This window comes from Papaver somniferum, chromosome 10, assembly GCF_003573695.1.
Source record: "Papaver somniferum cultivar HN1 chromosome 10, ASM357369v1, whole genome shotgun sequence".
Classification (NCBI taxonomy): Eukaryota; Viridiplantae; Streptophyta; class Magnoliopsida; order Ranunculales; family Papaveraceae; genus Papaver; species Papaver somniferum.
In genome coordinates this window covers 7,732,362-7,751,116 of record NC_039367.1, presented here as the reverse complement: position 1 = coordinate 7,751,116, position 18,755 = coordinate 7,732,362, and the positions used below count along the sequence as shown (strand labels likewise).

General features: G+C 34.6%; 1 protein-coding gene across 2 annotated transcripts; it reads left to right on the top strand.

The window, feature by feature from the left end:
• The first annotated feature begins 9,432 nt into the window (after nt 1-9,432).
• Nucleotides 9,433-12,540, top strand: LOC113319010 (heme-binding protein 2-like). 2 transcript variants are annotated; one of them, XM_026567316.1, is made up of 2 exons: nt 9,433-9,751; nt 10,449-11,886. In XM_026567316.1, the coding sequence occupies exons 1-2, from the start codon at nt 9,474-9,476 to the stop codon at nt 10,879-10,881; spliced, it is 711 nt and encodes a 236-aa protein (XP_026423101.1). In that variant the 5' UTR covers nt 9,433-9,473; the 3' UTR covers nt 10,882-11,886. The 2 variants fall into 2 exon arrangements, with proteins under 2 accessions (XP_026423101.1, XP_026423100.1); XM_026567315.1 differs by lacking the exon at nt 10,449-11,886 and adding an exon at nt 11,894-12,540 and having other exon boundaries at nt 9,446-9,751.
• Nucleotides 12,541-18,755: the final 6,215 nt, after the last annotated feature.

Here is an 18,755-nt window from a genome sequence, read left to right as displayed (position 1 = left end):
GGTTAACCAGTTCTAATACATCCTTCACTGTCTTTGGATCGGAAGCCCCCATCAGAAATTTTTTGAGGTGGCTCTGATGCCAATTGTACTGTATTCAGTACAATTTGGTGATCAAGAGTTGATGAAAGTAAATATGAGTCCCTAATGAACACATCCTCTATTGCTAAACTGAATATATGTCTCATTCCTTGAAAATAGAGAAGGAGGTTCTTACACATTTAAGGGAAGCGAAGACCTAACAACGACGATCATATAGTAGACACCTGTCACTATCTGATCAGTTAACAATTGACCAAAGACTAAACAGTTATAAGAGCACCCACCCTATTATTACATGCAGACACAGTACTCACACAACCAATAAGACTATGACAGCATCCTTTGCATTGGGTAAGACTATTCCTGAAAAGGACATTGTGATGAAAATTCTCAGATCACTGCCAACCAGATATGATTCTAAGAAGCATGCCATCGTTGAAGGAAATAACCTTGATTGTCTTTCCAGAAATACTCTAGTTGGAAAGTTAAAAATTCTTGATAAGAACTCTGTTAGAACATCTGCATTCAATGTTGTTTCCAACGCAAATGAAGCCTCTAACTTGTCTTGGGCTGATGAATGTTGTTCTAATCATGTTGATTTTGATAAGTCACTGATAACAGAAAAGATTAAAGAATTTGTAAAAAGGAGCAATAGATGTGATAAACGTCTTTTGTCAGTTCTTACTTCAGATGATTCAACACAAGAAAATTCTTTCATGTGTGTCAGCATCTTGGGTACTTCTGATGGATGTAATGAACCCTCAGCTCTTGCAACAGAAACATCTACCTACTCAATTTCTGATTCAGAACTTAGGTCTGACACAGAGATTTTTGAATTCTTGAATAGAGAGGTTCTTCAAGAAAACCTTCAATTAAAAGCTTCTTTGAAGAATCTTGAAGCATCAATCCAGGTGAAAGATCTTGAGATAGATTGTCTTAATGATGAATTCACCATAACCATGTCCCTACAGGAAAAAGAGATTAATACTCTTAAGGATGACCTGCAGAGGTTATCTGGAAGTTCTGACAAAATTTCAGCAATGCTATTCGGTCAGCAATCCTTTGGAAACACAAATGGTTTAGGATTTAAAAGAAAAACTGCAAGCATAAACAACTTCGTTATTCCAACTGATCTTGGAAGAATAAATGTTGAATGTTGTGATAAACAGAAGACAATTCAACAGAACAAAAATCTTTATTGATTTGTTCGTTTTATGGAAATGCAAATCATGTTCAACGCACGTGTTGGAGATTCAAATGGAACAACAAAAGAATTGTCAATCTTCAAGAGAACATGCGAAAGATGAATCTGGACTTAGATAATCAACATGGTTTTCCTAAAACCTGTACTTCCAGAAGAGGTAAGAAATCTGTTTACACAACAAACCTTGATAAGCCACTATGTGGTATAAAAGGGGAGCGTTTGGCTCACTTCGTCACTGTCTAATACCAGTGACGTCTGCATCCTCGTCTTTAACTTGAGAAAAATGAGTTTTGCATCAAGGTGACTCAAGTTGTGTATTTATTTGTTTTTCTTATTTTTGTTAAGAAAATATTCTCCTAATATTTTAGATAATGGATTATAAACCACAGAAGACTTGTTCAACATTCTTCTAGGGTTTGAATGTCCATAAGTCTATTTATATTCATTTTTGGTTCCTATTCTCCCTAAAAGATAAAGTTTCATGGCTCCTGTAACTAGAGGCACCACAAAGAGGGATGCAGTTGAAGCAGTAAATGTGTATCTGTGTGAAGGAATCTATTTCTCAAGGATGAAGAAAGTAAAAGCTACAAATAATGGAGAAGGTTCTTCCTATAACTGCCTCTTGTCTATTTGTCATTTCGATAATAACTTCAGAGGTATGGTGAAAGATTTCATCAACAAAAGAAATGATTTAAAATCTCAAATTTTTTCGTCTTTAGAAAAGATAACTCACTATGAACAAATGTTGTCTCTAACGAAAAACACCTTGGTGAGCCAAAAAGAGAACTTAGTGAGTTGGATGATATTTCTGAAGATTTAGAGGAATTGAATGATCCCATAATCAGTGGTTTTTTCAATAATGAGAAGGAATTCTCGGTAGATACTCTGAGAAATCTCTATAATATCTAGGAAACTTCTTATGAGAATTTTATTCTTCTATTTTTAGAAGGATTACCAGGGTTTGGAATAGCCATTATTCTGATTACACATAGTTATGTCCAACGTCTTCATCTTCATCGTTTTTAGATTTATTTACTTAAATTCTAAAGTCATTTGGAAGATGATTTTGCAATATTAATCTTTATGGTTTTATATATTGTAATTTGTTATGGGATATGTGTGTTTGCGTCCGTGAACTATGATTGTCCCATACATGGTCAAAAGTTAAGTCTTTCGTATGTCAATATGCAAGTATTGATAAAGGATTGAATGAACTTTTGACAAAAACAAAAGATAAGCCTATTGTATGTCATTATGCAAATATTGATGGAAGATAGGATGATCTTTTGTTTACAAATATTATGTCTATTATATGTTATTGTGCAAATAGTGATGAGAAATAGAATGAATCTTTGTTTATTCCATAGTATTGATCTTCCCTGATCCACATTTTCATGTATGTATTGTGCGGCCCCGTAAGTTCTCTTATGTTGAGCATTTCCGATTAAATTAATCATGGATTCCTTGTGGTTAATTTAATTGATTTTTTGGATACAAATTCATACTCTTATGTGATTTTTTAATGTCCAAAGAAATCCTTCCTTTCTTGTGAAAGTAAGGTCGCTCTTGTTGTTCTTTCGAGAATAACATTTTATGGGGGAGAGTTCTTAATTGAAATTATGCTTAATTGCCAAATCTTTGTGGGGAGTACGGATGTGGAATATTATAGGGGTTATCTTGTATCTTTATAAAATCCTTGATGAAAGCATTTAGCTTCGGCTTTATGATTGCATCTAAAAAGTTGATATGTACTTTCTTTTGGTCATGAAGTGTCTCTATGGAAATTTCATGAGGATCCCACTAGTTTTCGTACCTTTGCCAATTTTATTGACAAAAAGGGGGAGAATTAATGCGTAGTTCGCATTACAAATACATATGTTTTTCGGGTCATTATGTAAGGGGGAGTGGTTTTCATGTGCGATGAAGTATTGACTAAGGGGAGTGATATATATCACCATAGTATTGTTGTCAAAGTTGTGATGCAATTGAACTTTGATGTTGTGTAATAATATTATGACACTGTGTAACAATGATCGAGAGCTTTTGTTTTCTCATTGTTATGGCTACGGATCGTCAACAACGATGATGCTGCATTGAATATCTTTGGAATCATTAGAGTGTTTGGAAGTGACGAAGATTTCGAGTAATGTTGAAGAACCAAGAAGATCATGCACGTGGAAGAGAAGATGCAAAGTTTATTGATTTTGTATTCCATATGTATTGATAGTTTTGTCACTAAAATTTACAAAAGGGGGAGATTTTTAGAGCACTTCTCGGTCGAACTCGCAACTGTTGCTATCTCAAGCTTGTTTGTCAATTTTAGTTGCCAAAACTATAAGTCTTGATTTCTAGTCTACTAATAGCTAAGTCTCGGACTAGGATAGAAAGTGTAGTTGGGATCTATACTCCACGGTGTTCATCGTGCAAAGACGAAGAACTACTCAAGGAACTGGTGGAACTTCGTCGACAAAAAGGTATGTGGAGAATTGAACTTATCTATCACTCAAAAGTCTACTTCATCTCTTATCTTGAGACAAAAGTTGTATTGCTATATAGACTATGATTATACGCATGTACTATTTCGAGTTGAGTTTATCTCGCTTATCTATTCCTCGAAATATGTGTTGGTAAGCTTTCGCTTTGGCCAAGTTTATCTTTACTAGTGACGGAAGTCATGTTAGTTTCAATCACTTGAAAATCGCTTTGGCGAAAAATAGTTTGTGAACAACAACTATATAACATTCTCTAAGAATGTTTCAATGATTAAAATGAGAGTTTATAATACATAACCATGGTTGGATATAAACATTGTGAGACAACTCATATGTGTGTAAGTCAAATATCCTTGAACCAAAGTATGTGTACTTTGCTTCTCAGGATAACCGGAACTAAAGTCCACGTACCAGTATGTGCACTTCCGGAAGTTCACATCCCGTGAATTTCTACTGGAGTTTGTGAACTAAAAACAAACTTAATCCGGGTACTTAAGTCTGTGTACCTGTATGCGTACTTAAGTAGGTTATTTTCTAAAAACAGTATAATTCGTGAACTAAGACATTTATATATTAAGGAATGCAATCTTTGCAAACCGTGGCTATAATGTTCATGAATCGATTCGAGTGAATCAAAACTTTTTTTGTTTCGATTGTGTCTTGTATACTTCTATGAGATATAAACAATTGAAAAACTCTCTAACTAGTTCACTTGAGTCATTTGAACTAGTTGTGGTAAAGAAGAATAAGTTTGATATGAAAGTGCTCATATGGATAACCTATGGTTAACTACCGTTGAACCAACGACTTGTACACGTTTAGGTACGGTTACTCAAATCTAAATGAACTTACATTTCATGTGTGTATAACAAGCTAAGTTAGATCTAACGGTTGAAAGATATTAGCTTGAATCTAATCAGGTTTTCATATAACGGTGAATATTGAATGCTTTGTTACCAACGAAACTTAGATTGCAAACCCTAATTTAAAGACTATATAAAGGAGAACTCTAACAACTGGGAAACATAATCCCCACACCTCCTGTGTGATACTAGTTGTAAGCTAGAGTCAATTCTCCTTTAATCTTAGGTTTCTATCGAGACCCTGTAGGTTAACGACTTAAAGACTTCATTGGTTTTGTGAAGCCAGACCCAACTATCTTCTATATAGTTGTGTGATCTGATCTTATTGTTTCTATCGTATTTGAGTACAATCGTAAGGATTCTCTTGAGATTAATTTCTCCGATAGGCAAGATAGAAAAGTAGTCACAAACATCTTCGTCTCATCGTTTGTAATCCCACAATATATTGTTTCGCTAGTCGATTAATATTATTGTGAGGTGATTGATATTTCTAGGTTGTTCTTCGGGAATATAAGTCTGGTATATCAATTGGTTCATGTTCACCTTGATTTATCAAAATACAGAACAAAACTCGTAGGTAGTTCTGTGGGAGACAGATTTATCTATTCCTGTAGATTTTTCTTTGTGATACAGATTTTTTTATTAAAGTCCTCGACTTTGGATCATAGCAACTCTTAGTTGTGGGTGAGATCAGCTAAGGGAATCAAGGGCGTAGTATCCTGCTGGGATCAGAGACGTAGGAGCGCAACTGTACCTTGGATCAATGTGAGATTGATTGGGGTTCAACTACAGTTCAGACCGAAGTTAGTTTGTAGTAGGCTAGTGTCTATAGCGGCTTAATACAGTGTGTGTTCAATCTGGACTAGGTCCCGGGGTTTTTCTGCATTTTTGGTTTCCTCGTTAACAAAACTTATGGTGTCTGTGTTATTTCTTTTCCGCATTATATTTTGTTATATAATTGAAATATCACAGGTTGTGCGTTGAATCGATCAATTAGGAAATCCAACCTTTGGTTGTTAATTGAAATTGATTGATCCTTGAACATTGGTCTTTGGTATCGTTCAAGTGATTACTCTTGTATTCAATTAGACTCGCAGATTTCCATTTGCTTGAGTAAGTATTGAATTGAGAAATTGAGATATAACTCTTTGATATACTTGTTATTAAGATTGAGTCTGACTATCTAGTTGATTCTCTTAAAAGTATATTGGAGTTTTTCCATACAGATTGCTAAGCGAAATATTGGGTGTGGTTGTTAGACCCTCGCTTTTTCAGTTATATATCTTCGCCCAAAAGGTTTCGGGCTCTGTCGTTACATGGGAGAGATTAACAACTCGACTTTCGTTGTACCATGCTTTGATGATGTCCAAATCTTCAATTGGATCAAATGATCCCATGCTTGTGTTTGTGTTTAGAGTTATGAAGAGGGTTACAAAGAGCATATTAGGAGCTTTGCAAATTGTATGAAAATAGATGTTTGTTATTTGCAGAAAGATAACACAATTTATAATATCCGTCAAAAGTAGACATTGGAAACTAGTCTTTCGTAAATAGTCGTTTGAAAGTAGTCTTTAGAAAATAGCCATTGGGAGTTCAAAATAAAATTCAAATTATCGGAACAAGAATATATAAATTGACGTTACTTAGAAAAAGGAAACTACATTACTGGAACTAAAACACGACATTACTTAAATAAAAAACAATGAAACTAAGATATTTAAAATAAAAAACAATGAAACTAAGTTATTTAAAATAAAAATCTAAACTCAATAACTTAAAATTAACAAACTTTTAATCAGAATGAAACTGATTATGTCCTTGCCTCTCCAACTGTTTATCCAATATGGCTTTTTATTTTAATCCAAAGTATATATTTGCATTTGGAGCCAGCGAATCGAGATCCATTTGCATTATTTCCCTTTCATCTCTCTCTCGATTATGATTAATTTTGTTGTTGTGTTGTTGCTAGCAACTTTTCCATAATTTCGTGTTGTTGCTGAGGTGCGGCTGTCATTCGGGATGACGGTGTAGCGGGCGTGCTTGGTCCAGAGCCCCTTTTAGTAGTTGTGGATTTTTTGCCCATCTCTTGACTTGTGTTTATCATTTTTTAATCCACCAAACGACGATCCAGGTGTTGTAGTTGGTTTCGTACTAGGAGTATATCCTTGTATAAAAGGGATACCGCAAGGGACATTAAAAGAGTTTGGAAATTGATTTGCAAACAGAGTTTCGAAAAATTCGCTTGAAGATGGATTCTGAGAAGATGGGATTTGAGTAGAAAACATATTTGAGATATTTCCAGGATATTGAGATGACAGAGGACACGCATCCTGATCCGTGTCTTCATCTTCATCGGCTTGTACATTTGCAATATCTTTAAGCATCTCATACTCAACATCGGGAGAAAATATTTTTTTTGTGCATTTCAATATAATTGCTTCTCGCCATTACATTCTACATCAATGTAAACAAACCATAATAAGATACACATAAATTAAATTATTTACAAACAAAATATACAACAACTATAGTGAACATATTTAGATAACATACCTGGTTATTAGAGTCCAAGCACGGGTTACTTGCATTGAATCTTGCAACATATTTAGAAAATTTATCCACTTTCAATTTGATTATGCTAAACCTATTACGTACACTTTTTATAATACGCTTATATGGATTCCCATTACAAGCTTCTAAATGTTTTTCAAAAGGGGTTCATAAAACTTATTCTTATCTTCAAAACTACTTTCATCCAGACTACAAAACGTAGTAACAACGTGAACATCTTCCAAGATAGTAAATCTCGCTCTATATTTGTTTCTTTCCTTTTGAGTTTGCGACATTGTAATGAGCAAAAAAAAATTAAGAAAACTCTTAAAGAAGATAATTCGATAGATTTGAGTGGAAAAAACAAGGTGTATGAAGAGGATTTGGAGTGATTTGAATAGGGAATTAGAGTTGTATTTATAGAGGATTTTTGATAAGTTTTTTATAAAATAAGCGTTGGGATCCGACGGTGGAAAAGATAGAGCCGTTTTGAATGATGGATGGTTAGGATCGAGTGTGAGAGGAGTGTAAACGAAAAAAGGTCAAACAATTTTTTTTTGAAACAGATACTCAGTTACTATATAATATGTCACGGAAACTAAGTATCCGTTTAAACTGCCAAGCGGATACTCAGTTTCCATAAAGTAGAATTCATTTCCCTTCCCTACTACCTGGATCAGATATGATCCAGTTTGAAATGTCGGGAAGGGATATCCCTTCTAAGTAGGGATATGAGAGACCATTGCAGATGGTTTATCAGATTTTCCCTACATTTAGGGGATAGGGAAGGAAAATTGTGCACCATAGTGCTTGTCCTAAAATGGGCTAGTAAGTCCATTTTACACATGTATCCAACTTGCTGAGAATTTTTGCTCACCTTTCTTCAAAATCTTGGTTGCACCCCTGATGGTGGTGGAAGAAGTAGATGACGGTGGGTGCTGGTGAATAGTGGTGGGCAATATTAATTATGTGTCGCTACAACGCGAATAACACTGTATTGTGAAAGAAATGGTTGGTTGCATTTAGCCCGATTGCTAAATGCATGTACCATATATTTCAAGGATGATATTCATATCATATAGGACAAAATTTCTATGACTGCTGGATCAACCAAATGGTGTCCCTGCTATCTTTGGTATCATATTATATTAAAATAATATATCCAATAATATATCTTTAACAATAAAATCATAAAATAATATAATATTATATAATGTTAGAAATAATAGTTGACTTTAATGTTATATTATATTTTATTATAAATCATGGTTTTTAATGTTAGAAGAGACTGTTATGCAATACAAAAGAGAATATAACGCAGAGAAGAAATAATGGAATAAATTAACCGACGGCCGAATTTTATTCCGTCTAAACCTCATTCATAGCATTTGTAATTGAAAATTAAAACTATGCACAATAACCTATAGGGGCAGGCAGCAGTGGTGCACGGTGGAAGTGGCAGAGTTAGAAATCGACACTGAGGGGGCTACCTTTTAAAAAAAAAAAAAGAAGTAAACTTTGGTGGACTAAATCCAAAATATTGATTGGCTAAGTACTGTTTATAGGTTATGTAGTTATTAAAATTCGAAAGGGCTCTGCCACTGGGTGGTGGTGGAGAAAGAAACAGTATCATGTGGTTTTGTGGTGGTGCATGGTTGGTATTGGTGACTAATAATAGATTGTGTTAATTCCATGACGCCACAAAATATGTAACATTATATGGTTGATCGTTTTACTGTTAAAATAAACTCGGTTAAAACACATGATAGTTAAAAAAAAAATATTTGAATCAATTGTCCTATTACTTAATAACTGCAGACAAACGACATGAATAAAAATCAGAACATATAAAATTACTTATTAACGAGCCATGCTGTTACGACACGGGTTATATTCTAATATAATATTACATGGTATTTTAGTCTGAATCAGAAAAATATATCGAGTTGGACCTAATCAGCGAGTCGAGCGCGATTTTTCCTCCTCTTCACTCACAATTAGCGAGTCAAAAATTAAAATAAATAACTCTCTTAAAATCTTACAATTCTAGTTTGACTACCCATATTAATTAACATATATATATATTCCATTTCATTGGTCCCATTTAGCGTGAAAGAAAGTGTATTCCATGAAGGATAACAAATATTTGACGATGCTTCCAAAAGAAAAAAGAAAAAGTAAATATTTGACGGGCCCTTCATTTGGATATTTGGGACCTCAATAGCATAGGGGTTTTGGGCTAAAAGTGATCCAATAGGAGTATAGTAGAAATAGGGGTGAACTCCTAATTTAAGATGGCATTTCCATTGCCTATTTAACCGCCAGATGTGTGATGAAGTAAGATGTACTCATCATCAGTCAGTAGTGGAATCTTTTTTTCTCAACGAAGAAGAAAAAAAAATGAAAATGGAGAAATATTCTTCCCTATTATTCATCTGTTTTCTATGTGTAATTGTCTTTTGTAATGGTATTGAAACACCTCAATTCACAGTGATTCATACAGAGTCTGATTTTGAGGTTAGACTTTACAGAGAGTCTTCATGGATGTCAGCTCCTGTTCGAGAAATGTCTTTCGAAAAAGCTACTAAACTAGGCTTTCACAGGTAATTATTTTTTTTGGTATATTCTTAAATTTCAAGAAAATCCTAATTATTTAAGGATCGGGTACTGTTAAATTAGGGCTTGGCCGCTTGGGATTCGGTTTTTTTGATGATTATTTTGCTGCTGAGTTTACCTGTATTGATGGCTGGATAGGACCTATACCCTAAATTTCAATTGGGAGAGGTAGAACGGAGGCTCTGAGGTGAACTCTTGTGTGTCGTGGTTACGGTTTGATTGGATTTTTAGATTTTTGTTTTGGTATATGTTGTCGTCTCCTTCTTGCTAATCTTTAGAAGAACGTTTGGGTTTTTAGGCATGTAATCAGTCATTTGAGACCCATAGTTAGATATCTGTGTACCGTATAAGTAAGTGGTCAAAGTAAAAAAAGTGATAGGACCACAATTATCGGTATTTGGTGACAAAAAAAACCAGGCACTGTTTATGCATAGATATTTCGTTCTCTTTCACATGCTTCCATATGGGAACTCATAAGAAGGTTTGATTTGTTGGCTTAATTGTCAACCCGATGCGATTGTCTAGATATTTTTCATTTGAGTGAAAATCGTATGTTCTTATTGTTTTCTGATACCAAACTTCTCTTGGTTATCTCTATAAGAATACAGGTAGTATGGAAATGTTAATCTCATACTTAGGCTATCTGGTTGACCTTGGCGATACTTACCCTTGTTATTTCCTCAGGTTGTATCAATACATTCGTGGTGCTAATTTAAATTCTTCTGAACTTATGATGACTGCTCCTGTTTTAACAAGCATCAACCCAAAGACACGTGAGTCAGAGTATATTGTGAGGTACTATGTACCCATGGAATTTCATGGGGTAGCTCCACGGCCCTCTACCGATCTTAATTTGCAGTTTGTCAAGTGGATAAGTCATTGTGTAGCGGTTAGGAAATTTTCTGGGTTTGCTGCAGATAATAACTTAAATAAGGAAGTAGAATCTCTAGTGAACAGCTTAGGGAAATTGCAGTTAGGAGACTCTGTGGCCTTAAACAAACATCAGTACTCTATTGCTCAGTACAACGCCTCGACTCACACTGTTGGACGCTTGAATGAAGTTTGGATGGATGTAGGTTCTGCTTTTATTAAAGAGGGATGTCGGTCTAATCATTAATGTTTTGACATGGTCTTTTGTGATTCTTGTTTGCATTGATCACCTTGAGGTTGATATGTGATTTTATATTTGATTGTGTTTTTTAAATACCCACTGTTTGAAAAATGGACAATTGTGGGTGTTGTTTCCAACATTGTCAGTCGTTAATGATTGATTGTCTTTTGGGTGTTCGACTGTGTATGCATTGTACTTGTGTGAAGCGAAGTGTATGTGCAAATACTAATCACATGAGTTAACAGATGCATGTTTTGACAACAACGGTAACTTTCAACATATCATCAAATCCCTGTGTTGTTTGATTACTCTTGTTTTGCAAGAGTCCAATATACTCAGAATTGTTGATGTATATGGGATGGAGTTGGGTGGCTACTGTACGTGCAACTGCCTTTTGATCATCCACGAGCTTAATACTTTTGTTAAGATTGATTAAAATGAAATACCTGAGAGTAACCCTTCTGTTGTCTGTACAATAACCCATCAAAGTTCATTCTCTTTTGTTTTTGTTTTTGTTTTTGTTTTTGTTTTTGTATACACCCATAAGGTCTACTAACCTCTGTTGTATTTTGTTATGTGGGTTAGGGAACTTAGTTTTTCATACCAAGATCATTAACCAACAGAATGACTTGAGTATATAATTCTCTGCCCTATTTATGCTCTGGTTTTTACTTTTCTTTTTTGATCTCGGCAGGAATATACTTATAAAGACCTGGTTTGTATTTTATTTCTCCTTTTTTTTAATTGACCAAAATAAACAACGTGCAATGCAAGGAACTTGCTTTGTTGGTCATCATGGATGTATGATTCAGTACTAGGGTGTAGTGCTTGCACTTTTAAAGTACAAATGTCAGTATTAGAATCCTGGGTGTTGGGGCACATTTCTCAGATACTTGGAAACAACTCCATCAGAATCATGTATTTGGCACTTTCCTGAGTAATTGAAGTTTCTTCCTAAACGTTCCCAGCAAATCCAAGACCTATCTTATGTTGCTATCTTTCTGTTGTGATCTTGCAGGTTGTTCCAGTATATCCAAGGTGCCAATTTGAACAACTCTAGGATCTTGATGACTAGTCCTGTTCTAACAAGCATTGTCCCTGGCGCCGGACCCCTTCACTCATCCGCCTACTTCGTACGATTCTACTTGCCATTGAAGTTTCAAAAAACCCCTCCCCTTCCCCTTCCTGAACTGAAACTTCAACCTGACGCATGGACAAGTCATTGCATCGCCGTCAGAAAATTTCCAGGCTTTGCAAGGGATCATAACGTCATTAAAGAAGCTGAGAAATTAGCTGCTAGCTTGAGCAGGACTAAGTGGGCAAACTCGACTTCTTCCGAAAGTAACTACGCTTACTCAATTGCACAGTATAACTCCCCCTTTCAGTTTAAAAGGCGTGTGAATGAAGTCTCGGTGGATCTTGATGGATCAAAAGTTGAGGGTTGTCGTTACAACAGCTTAGCTTCATACTAAAGTAGAGAGGGAAAAATCATATTTGATGCTCTGTAAGATACATTTCTACTTGTTTGTCACCAAGGAAGCTCCAGTGAAACCTTTTCCATCAATTTCATTGTATATTTACAGCTTCCATCATACCTCAGAAAGAGAATGCTATTCAGTCTTGTTATGTTGTTAAACTTAAATGGTCAATCGGCTTACCAACCTACCTATTGCAGAAAGTTGAATTTCTGCACCTTCGTGGTTCTACCAATCACCTCTACATAGTTGCAGCTACCCTTTGCTCTTATCACTCGTGAATATGTTTAGTGTGTTTGTGTTACTCCCAGAATCCCCAGTCCACCTTGTGCAGTCGTGCGAGCCAGCAATGTTGTTTTATGTTTACCGTTATCAGATCAGGTTTTAGACTTCGATTTCTACTCGTGCTCCAGTTAGCAGTTATGGTAACCATTTCTTTGACAACGAAATTCCACTTTGTCAACTGGACAAGCCTTACCTTCGTAGTTTACCATCTGGGTTGCACGGAGGCTCCATTTCTTGAGCCGTGTCCGCGTCCGACGTACCAATTTGCGCGTCCTGTGCGCGTCTGGTTTGGACGCACCGATAACGCGTGTCCGACGCAATTTTTTTTCATTTTCATTTAAACTTCTCCCTTTATTTTTACTATTATTAACCAATTGAAGAAAGACAAACATTTAGATCAATAATTTAGGTCTTTATTAGGATTTTGTAATTGGAAATGACATCACGTATACCCTTAGTTGGGCATGTGTTGTTCTAAGAGTGCATTTTGATTGTGCCATGTGTTTAATAGTGACTGATTGTTTGACCTTCCGCGTGTATAAACAAACAATATCTTCTTTTCTTTTGAAATTTATACACATGTAGCATCATATTCTAATTTTTAGGATCGAAATACTTGACTTTACTGTATAAATACATGATTATATATAAATAAAATATGTATATACGTGTCCGCGTCCTAGTTTTTTTGAGAATTTTGTAGTGTCGTGACCGCTTTCTACACGTCCGTGTCTGTGCAACCCAGTTTACCATTAAAGAAACCCACCAGGGATATTTCTATGTAATTTAGGTTGTTTTTGGTAACGCCCAGGGTTCACATAATTGATGAATGGTTTTTTGGCCACCACTCCTTTTTGGAGGAGGACCATGATTTAGAGGGCTGTCCCTTCTATAATTATAAGGGATGTCCTAAAAAGTGGAGATTACTAATTTGCCCTTAATCATAATTAAGATTAAAACTAAATTAATCTAATCTATTAACAAAACAAAAGTCTTCTCCTCTACCCTAGCCGCACAAAACGATGTGGTGAAAAAAAATTCCTTCATCTCTTCTCTTCTTTTTCCTTTGAATATAGTTGTCATCGATAAATCGTCGATTCATAAAATTTTGATCGTCGATTAATTAATCAAGTATAAAACTGTCGCGTCGAAAGAATACCGCAAGAAAGTCGGGAGTAGGTCTTGGATTGGCACATCTAGAAAATCTCCCAAGTGAATTTTTGAGATTGATAAAGAAGTGGAACCTCAAGGTGAACTCATAATCGCGTATTAAAGACGTAAGAAGATCCTTGATTCGGACAAAATGAAGATCCACAGGTATTTTACCACAAACCCATTACTCTTAATTGGATTTTGATTTGTTAAATTGAATAGAAATCACCAAAATAGGGTTTAAATTGAAGTTACAGTGTGTTGTTCGGTTATGGACAAAGTCGAGATAATACAACTAATCGGTTCACACTTCGTGTGATTGTCTAGGGATACGAGATCGAGACAATACAACAACAAGATAACTTGTGTGATTGACTATGTATACAAGATCGAGACAATACGATAACGAAGTATGTTAGTTGATAATAGGTTCGGACTTAACCAAACTCTAAAGGATCACTATCAAGTAATGCGGAGTTAACGTAAAGTGCAATTTATTTTAATTATAATAAAACAATTATAATGCGTAAAAGTAAAGTAAACGGCATAGTAAGATTTTGTTAACGAGGAAAAATGCAAATGCAGAAAAACCCCGGGACCTAGTCCAGAACTGAATACTCTCAGAATTAAGCCGCTATACAAAATCTAAACAAACTTTGTATAGTTGAGACCAAGCAGACTACCCTTATCTACTTAGTTCCCTTAGTATCCCTGCGCTTCCGACTTCAAGAGTCACGCACTGGTACAATTCCTTTGGATCGTATTCCAAACAGCAAAGGAACAACGAATCTGTTTGGTAACAACTTCTTAGATTCTTTTCAAGATAAAGATATCTTAAGTCATACGCAAAGGCTCTTGCGTTTAATCTAAATAAACTCCTTTGCCTGGTTTGATCAATCTAACTTTAACTATCGAAATAGTCAAGCCTTGATTCGCAAGAGAAACTATAAAGCGATGCCGGTTTCACGCAACTAATCAATCGAATAAATCCGATTCTAGTTGGATCCCACCCGATCAAGGTTTGTTCACACAATAAGATACGAAAACCAATAAGAAATCTTCTTTGTCTTCAGATCTTCTTTAATCTTCAAAAACCTGCAGAACACCACTTGAATCTTTTGTGATCAATCACGCACAGAAAGGAGTCTGTGAACAATGGATTATCACAAGATGTCTTTAGATCTAACAACAATTCTAAAGATCCCATCGATACTTCGATCTAGTTTGAGTGAATCTTATATCAGAAGAGAATATTCTCAAGAATAAACAAACTAGGTGCAATCGAAGTTTCAACAACCATTAGTTAATCAAATCAATCGAAAACTAATAACAATGTAATTATCAAGTTTGACACCAACGGTACTCGTAGAGCTTCTTGATCCCACAGAAGTCTTTAAATGAGTGGTCGTAAGAGATTTGACCTAATTAGGATAATTTCCTCTCCAAATAGACGGCTCCACCAGAAACAACAAGAAATGATTTTTGCCTAGATATTAGGATAGTTTACTAGAAATGCAAACTTAGGTATTTATAGATCAAGGATGTTTGGACACCAAAGAATTTCCAAAACCGAAAATATTCTCAAGATATGCAATGAATAACAAAATTCGGTTTTCATAATTCCAATAAAAGCTTGTCCAATATTTCCGAAATCCCTCAATAGAAATCTCCAATTAGTAAATGCACATTACTAATTTTTATTCTCTAGAGATATGCATTTAATTTCTGGTAATTAAAGCATATAAAACCAAAAACCTTAACTAAAAGATTTTCGATTTATTTCGGCACAAGATCCCCTTGAGTATTAAGGAATATCTTTGAACAATAAATGATAAGAGTTATTGTTCGTATTCAAAGTATGTTGATATCTTTTCAATGTAAATCCTTATTTCATATTCACATGGATTTACATTCTTGGAATCGGTCATACCACACTTCCAAAAAAGTTTAGAATTGGTTTCCATGTATTCCAAGACAATTATGTGATTGATCAAATACCAAATCACATACATGGGTTCAATCGGTTCTACCAATCACTAGGATTAGTTATACCTCAATATGGAAATACTTGTGATCGGTCACACAAGTTACCTGGACTGGTTACACCAGTTACCATGATCGGTTCCATCTATACATGGTAATTCTTGTGATCAGTCACACCAGTTACCAGGACCTGTTACACCAATTAACAGGACCGGTTACACCAACTACAAGGATCGATTACACATACTCATGATCGGTCACACCAATTACTAAGATAGGTCACACCAATTACAAGGATCAGTTACACTAAATAATAAAAACCAATCATACCAATTACTAGTCAGACATTGTGATTTGTTATACCAAGATATATAACATAGTTATGATCGGTTCTACCAACTCACACAGGGAGAAGCATAATGGCAATGGAAATACCACTCGGAAAAACAACTTCAATGATGGCAGAAACATGGAGTCTTCTATTAGCAGCAAGAATCGTACAACAACAATGGACTAAGGTATGGTTCGAGGGAGATTCACAATCACTACTGCAATTACTCCAACAAACAGACATTGCTCTGTGGTACTTGCAAGACATGCCAACAGAAATTAAGACATTAATCCAACAAATTCCATCTACACAAATATCTCATGCATATCGAGAAGCTAACCAGGCGGCGGATGAATTAGCGAGTCCGGCAGTCAAACACCAAATGGAATTCCCAATAAATGCAACAACAAAAAACTGGCAGGCCATATGCCCAGGATTTCTTTCAGACATTGTAACAAATGACACGTATGGGATAAGGGTTAATTATTTTTATGACCATAGAAAATATGGGTCTTATTATCTTCGCCCCAGGGTCATAGAAATAATTATGCAAATTATTCTCATGGCCCTGAAAAAATTGTTATTATGGGAAGACCGAAATAACCTTTTAGTATTTCCTGCACAAATTCTAGTTGTGCATATTTCTTGCACAAATTCTAGCTGTGCATATTTTAGCATATATAAAAAGTTGTGGATAATATTTTCGCAACTAAAAAAAAAAAAACTATGAGTAATAGTTGTACTCTAAAAAATTATGTGGATAATATCTGAACAGTAAAAAACAGGAGAAAAATTAAAAACTTTTTAAGGAATAATTTTTTTTAGAAAAACGAATATTTGATATTTATATTTATGCTCGTTGAGTAAATCTTTCAAAATCCTTTCCAAATATATAGAATTTGTCAAATTCTTACGTATGATTTGTGGATATGTTATATTTAAGTTGGTTTGACAATTGTACCCTTAAAGAATATAATTTATGTACATAAGGCTATTCTTGCCATTAAAATATTTTATTAATGACATCATCAAATATATTTATTCACATGACTCTCCTTGTGATTTAGGGGTCACTTCAATAAAATGGGTTAAAGAATTTTTAATGGATTTTAAACGAAAAAGACAAATTTATGCGGAGAGATCAGAAAGAGTGAGCGAGATTTTCGGGGGAAATATGGAGACAAAGAAATTCTTCAGCTTGAGAGGAAGAGTTTTGAAATCTCCATTGAATCTATGGGGATGAAAGATGTGATTAAAATAATTGAGAGAGGATGGTGTAGCGCCCCTAAGCTAGCAGCTGACTAGTTCAAGAGATTAACTAAATAAAAAGGCACTACAAATCTAATTCAAATACTTAAACATTCAATTGAGAAATCTGCTACAAAACTTATCTCAAAACTAACCCCACTCAGAATATATATACATGAACTTATCTCAAATGATACATATACAATAGTCAATTGGTTTACAGATACAATAAACAACATAAAAAAAACATAGTAGAAGCTAACTAATTAACGGAGTCAACACTTGTGGCTTTCGCCGCGCCACTTTAATCTGTCTCTGAAAACTGAAAGTGGAAAAGGGTGAGGACAGAGTGCCCAGTAGGAATAACATTTAACTTTCAAGTAATCATTGGAATGATTTGGAAAAACAATGAATATATTGGATGTCGACCAATTCCTTACACATCCCATATTATACATTGATAATGAAGTCTATTGGATGTCGACCAATTCCTTACACAACAAATCATGTTTTTCCCAAAACACTAAATGACATCCAAAATACAGAAAACAAACAATCATGGTATATGGAACTAACTCCTTCGACAAAACAATGTATTATTGGATGTCGACCAATTCCTTACACGTCCAATTGTATACATTGACAATGAAATATATTGGATGTCGACCAATTCCTTACACATCCAATATTATGCATTGATGTCGACCAATTCCTTACACATCAATGTTGGTGTCGACCAATTCCTTACACACCAAAAAGAAGGAGCGTATTCTATATACTTTCGGAATTTAAAGAAAACAAAGCATAATCAGATAATGCTTGAATTTGTTAAACATAAACTTTTGTAAAAGAAAACAAAACATAATCAGATAATGCTTGAATTTGTTAATACTAAGCTTCTATGATCGGTCATCTCTGAATGCAGTTGCCCTGTCAAAGTTGGACAAGCCCAACAATGCCTTCCTACGAACAGAGAAAACACAACCTTCACTATTCCCCAGTGCTGGATTAATTAAATGCTAACTTATTACTTTATTAAGATTAATTAGTCTCTTAACTTTTATCATAATTTGTATAAGTCTGATAAATTTATTTTGTAAAATATATAAATAGTTTACTTAGTCATCTGGAATTATTTATTTATTTCTTTTACCAATAATAGTAATCCCAATTTGATTTTTCGACAATTTATAATATTAATACATCTAACCTTACTGTAATACCATATATAAAATTTCTAAACATTATCTATTATAAATTTCCTACTAATTTAATTACTCAAATACTTTTATCAACTGTGTTATTATTTTTGTTATTCTTAAGTTGATAGCCCTGGTTGATACACTAAGCCTTAATCTTCTAAATATAACTCTACATTCACATAAAGATTGATACCATAGATTTTA

What these genes read in the sequence shown, in the direction of transcription:
- LOC113319010 (XM_026567315.1), top strand. Translation starts at nt 9,474, where the DNA reads ATGTGTGATGAAGTAAGATGTACTCATCATCAGTCAGTAGTGGAATCT. An exon ending in ACTAAACTAGGCTTTCACAG is followed by an intron (nt 9,752 to 11,893) that starts GTAATTATTTTT and finishes GTGATCTTGCAG; the next exon opens with GTTGTTCCAGTATATCCAAG.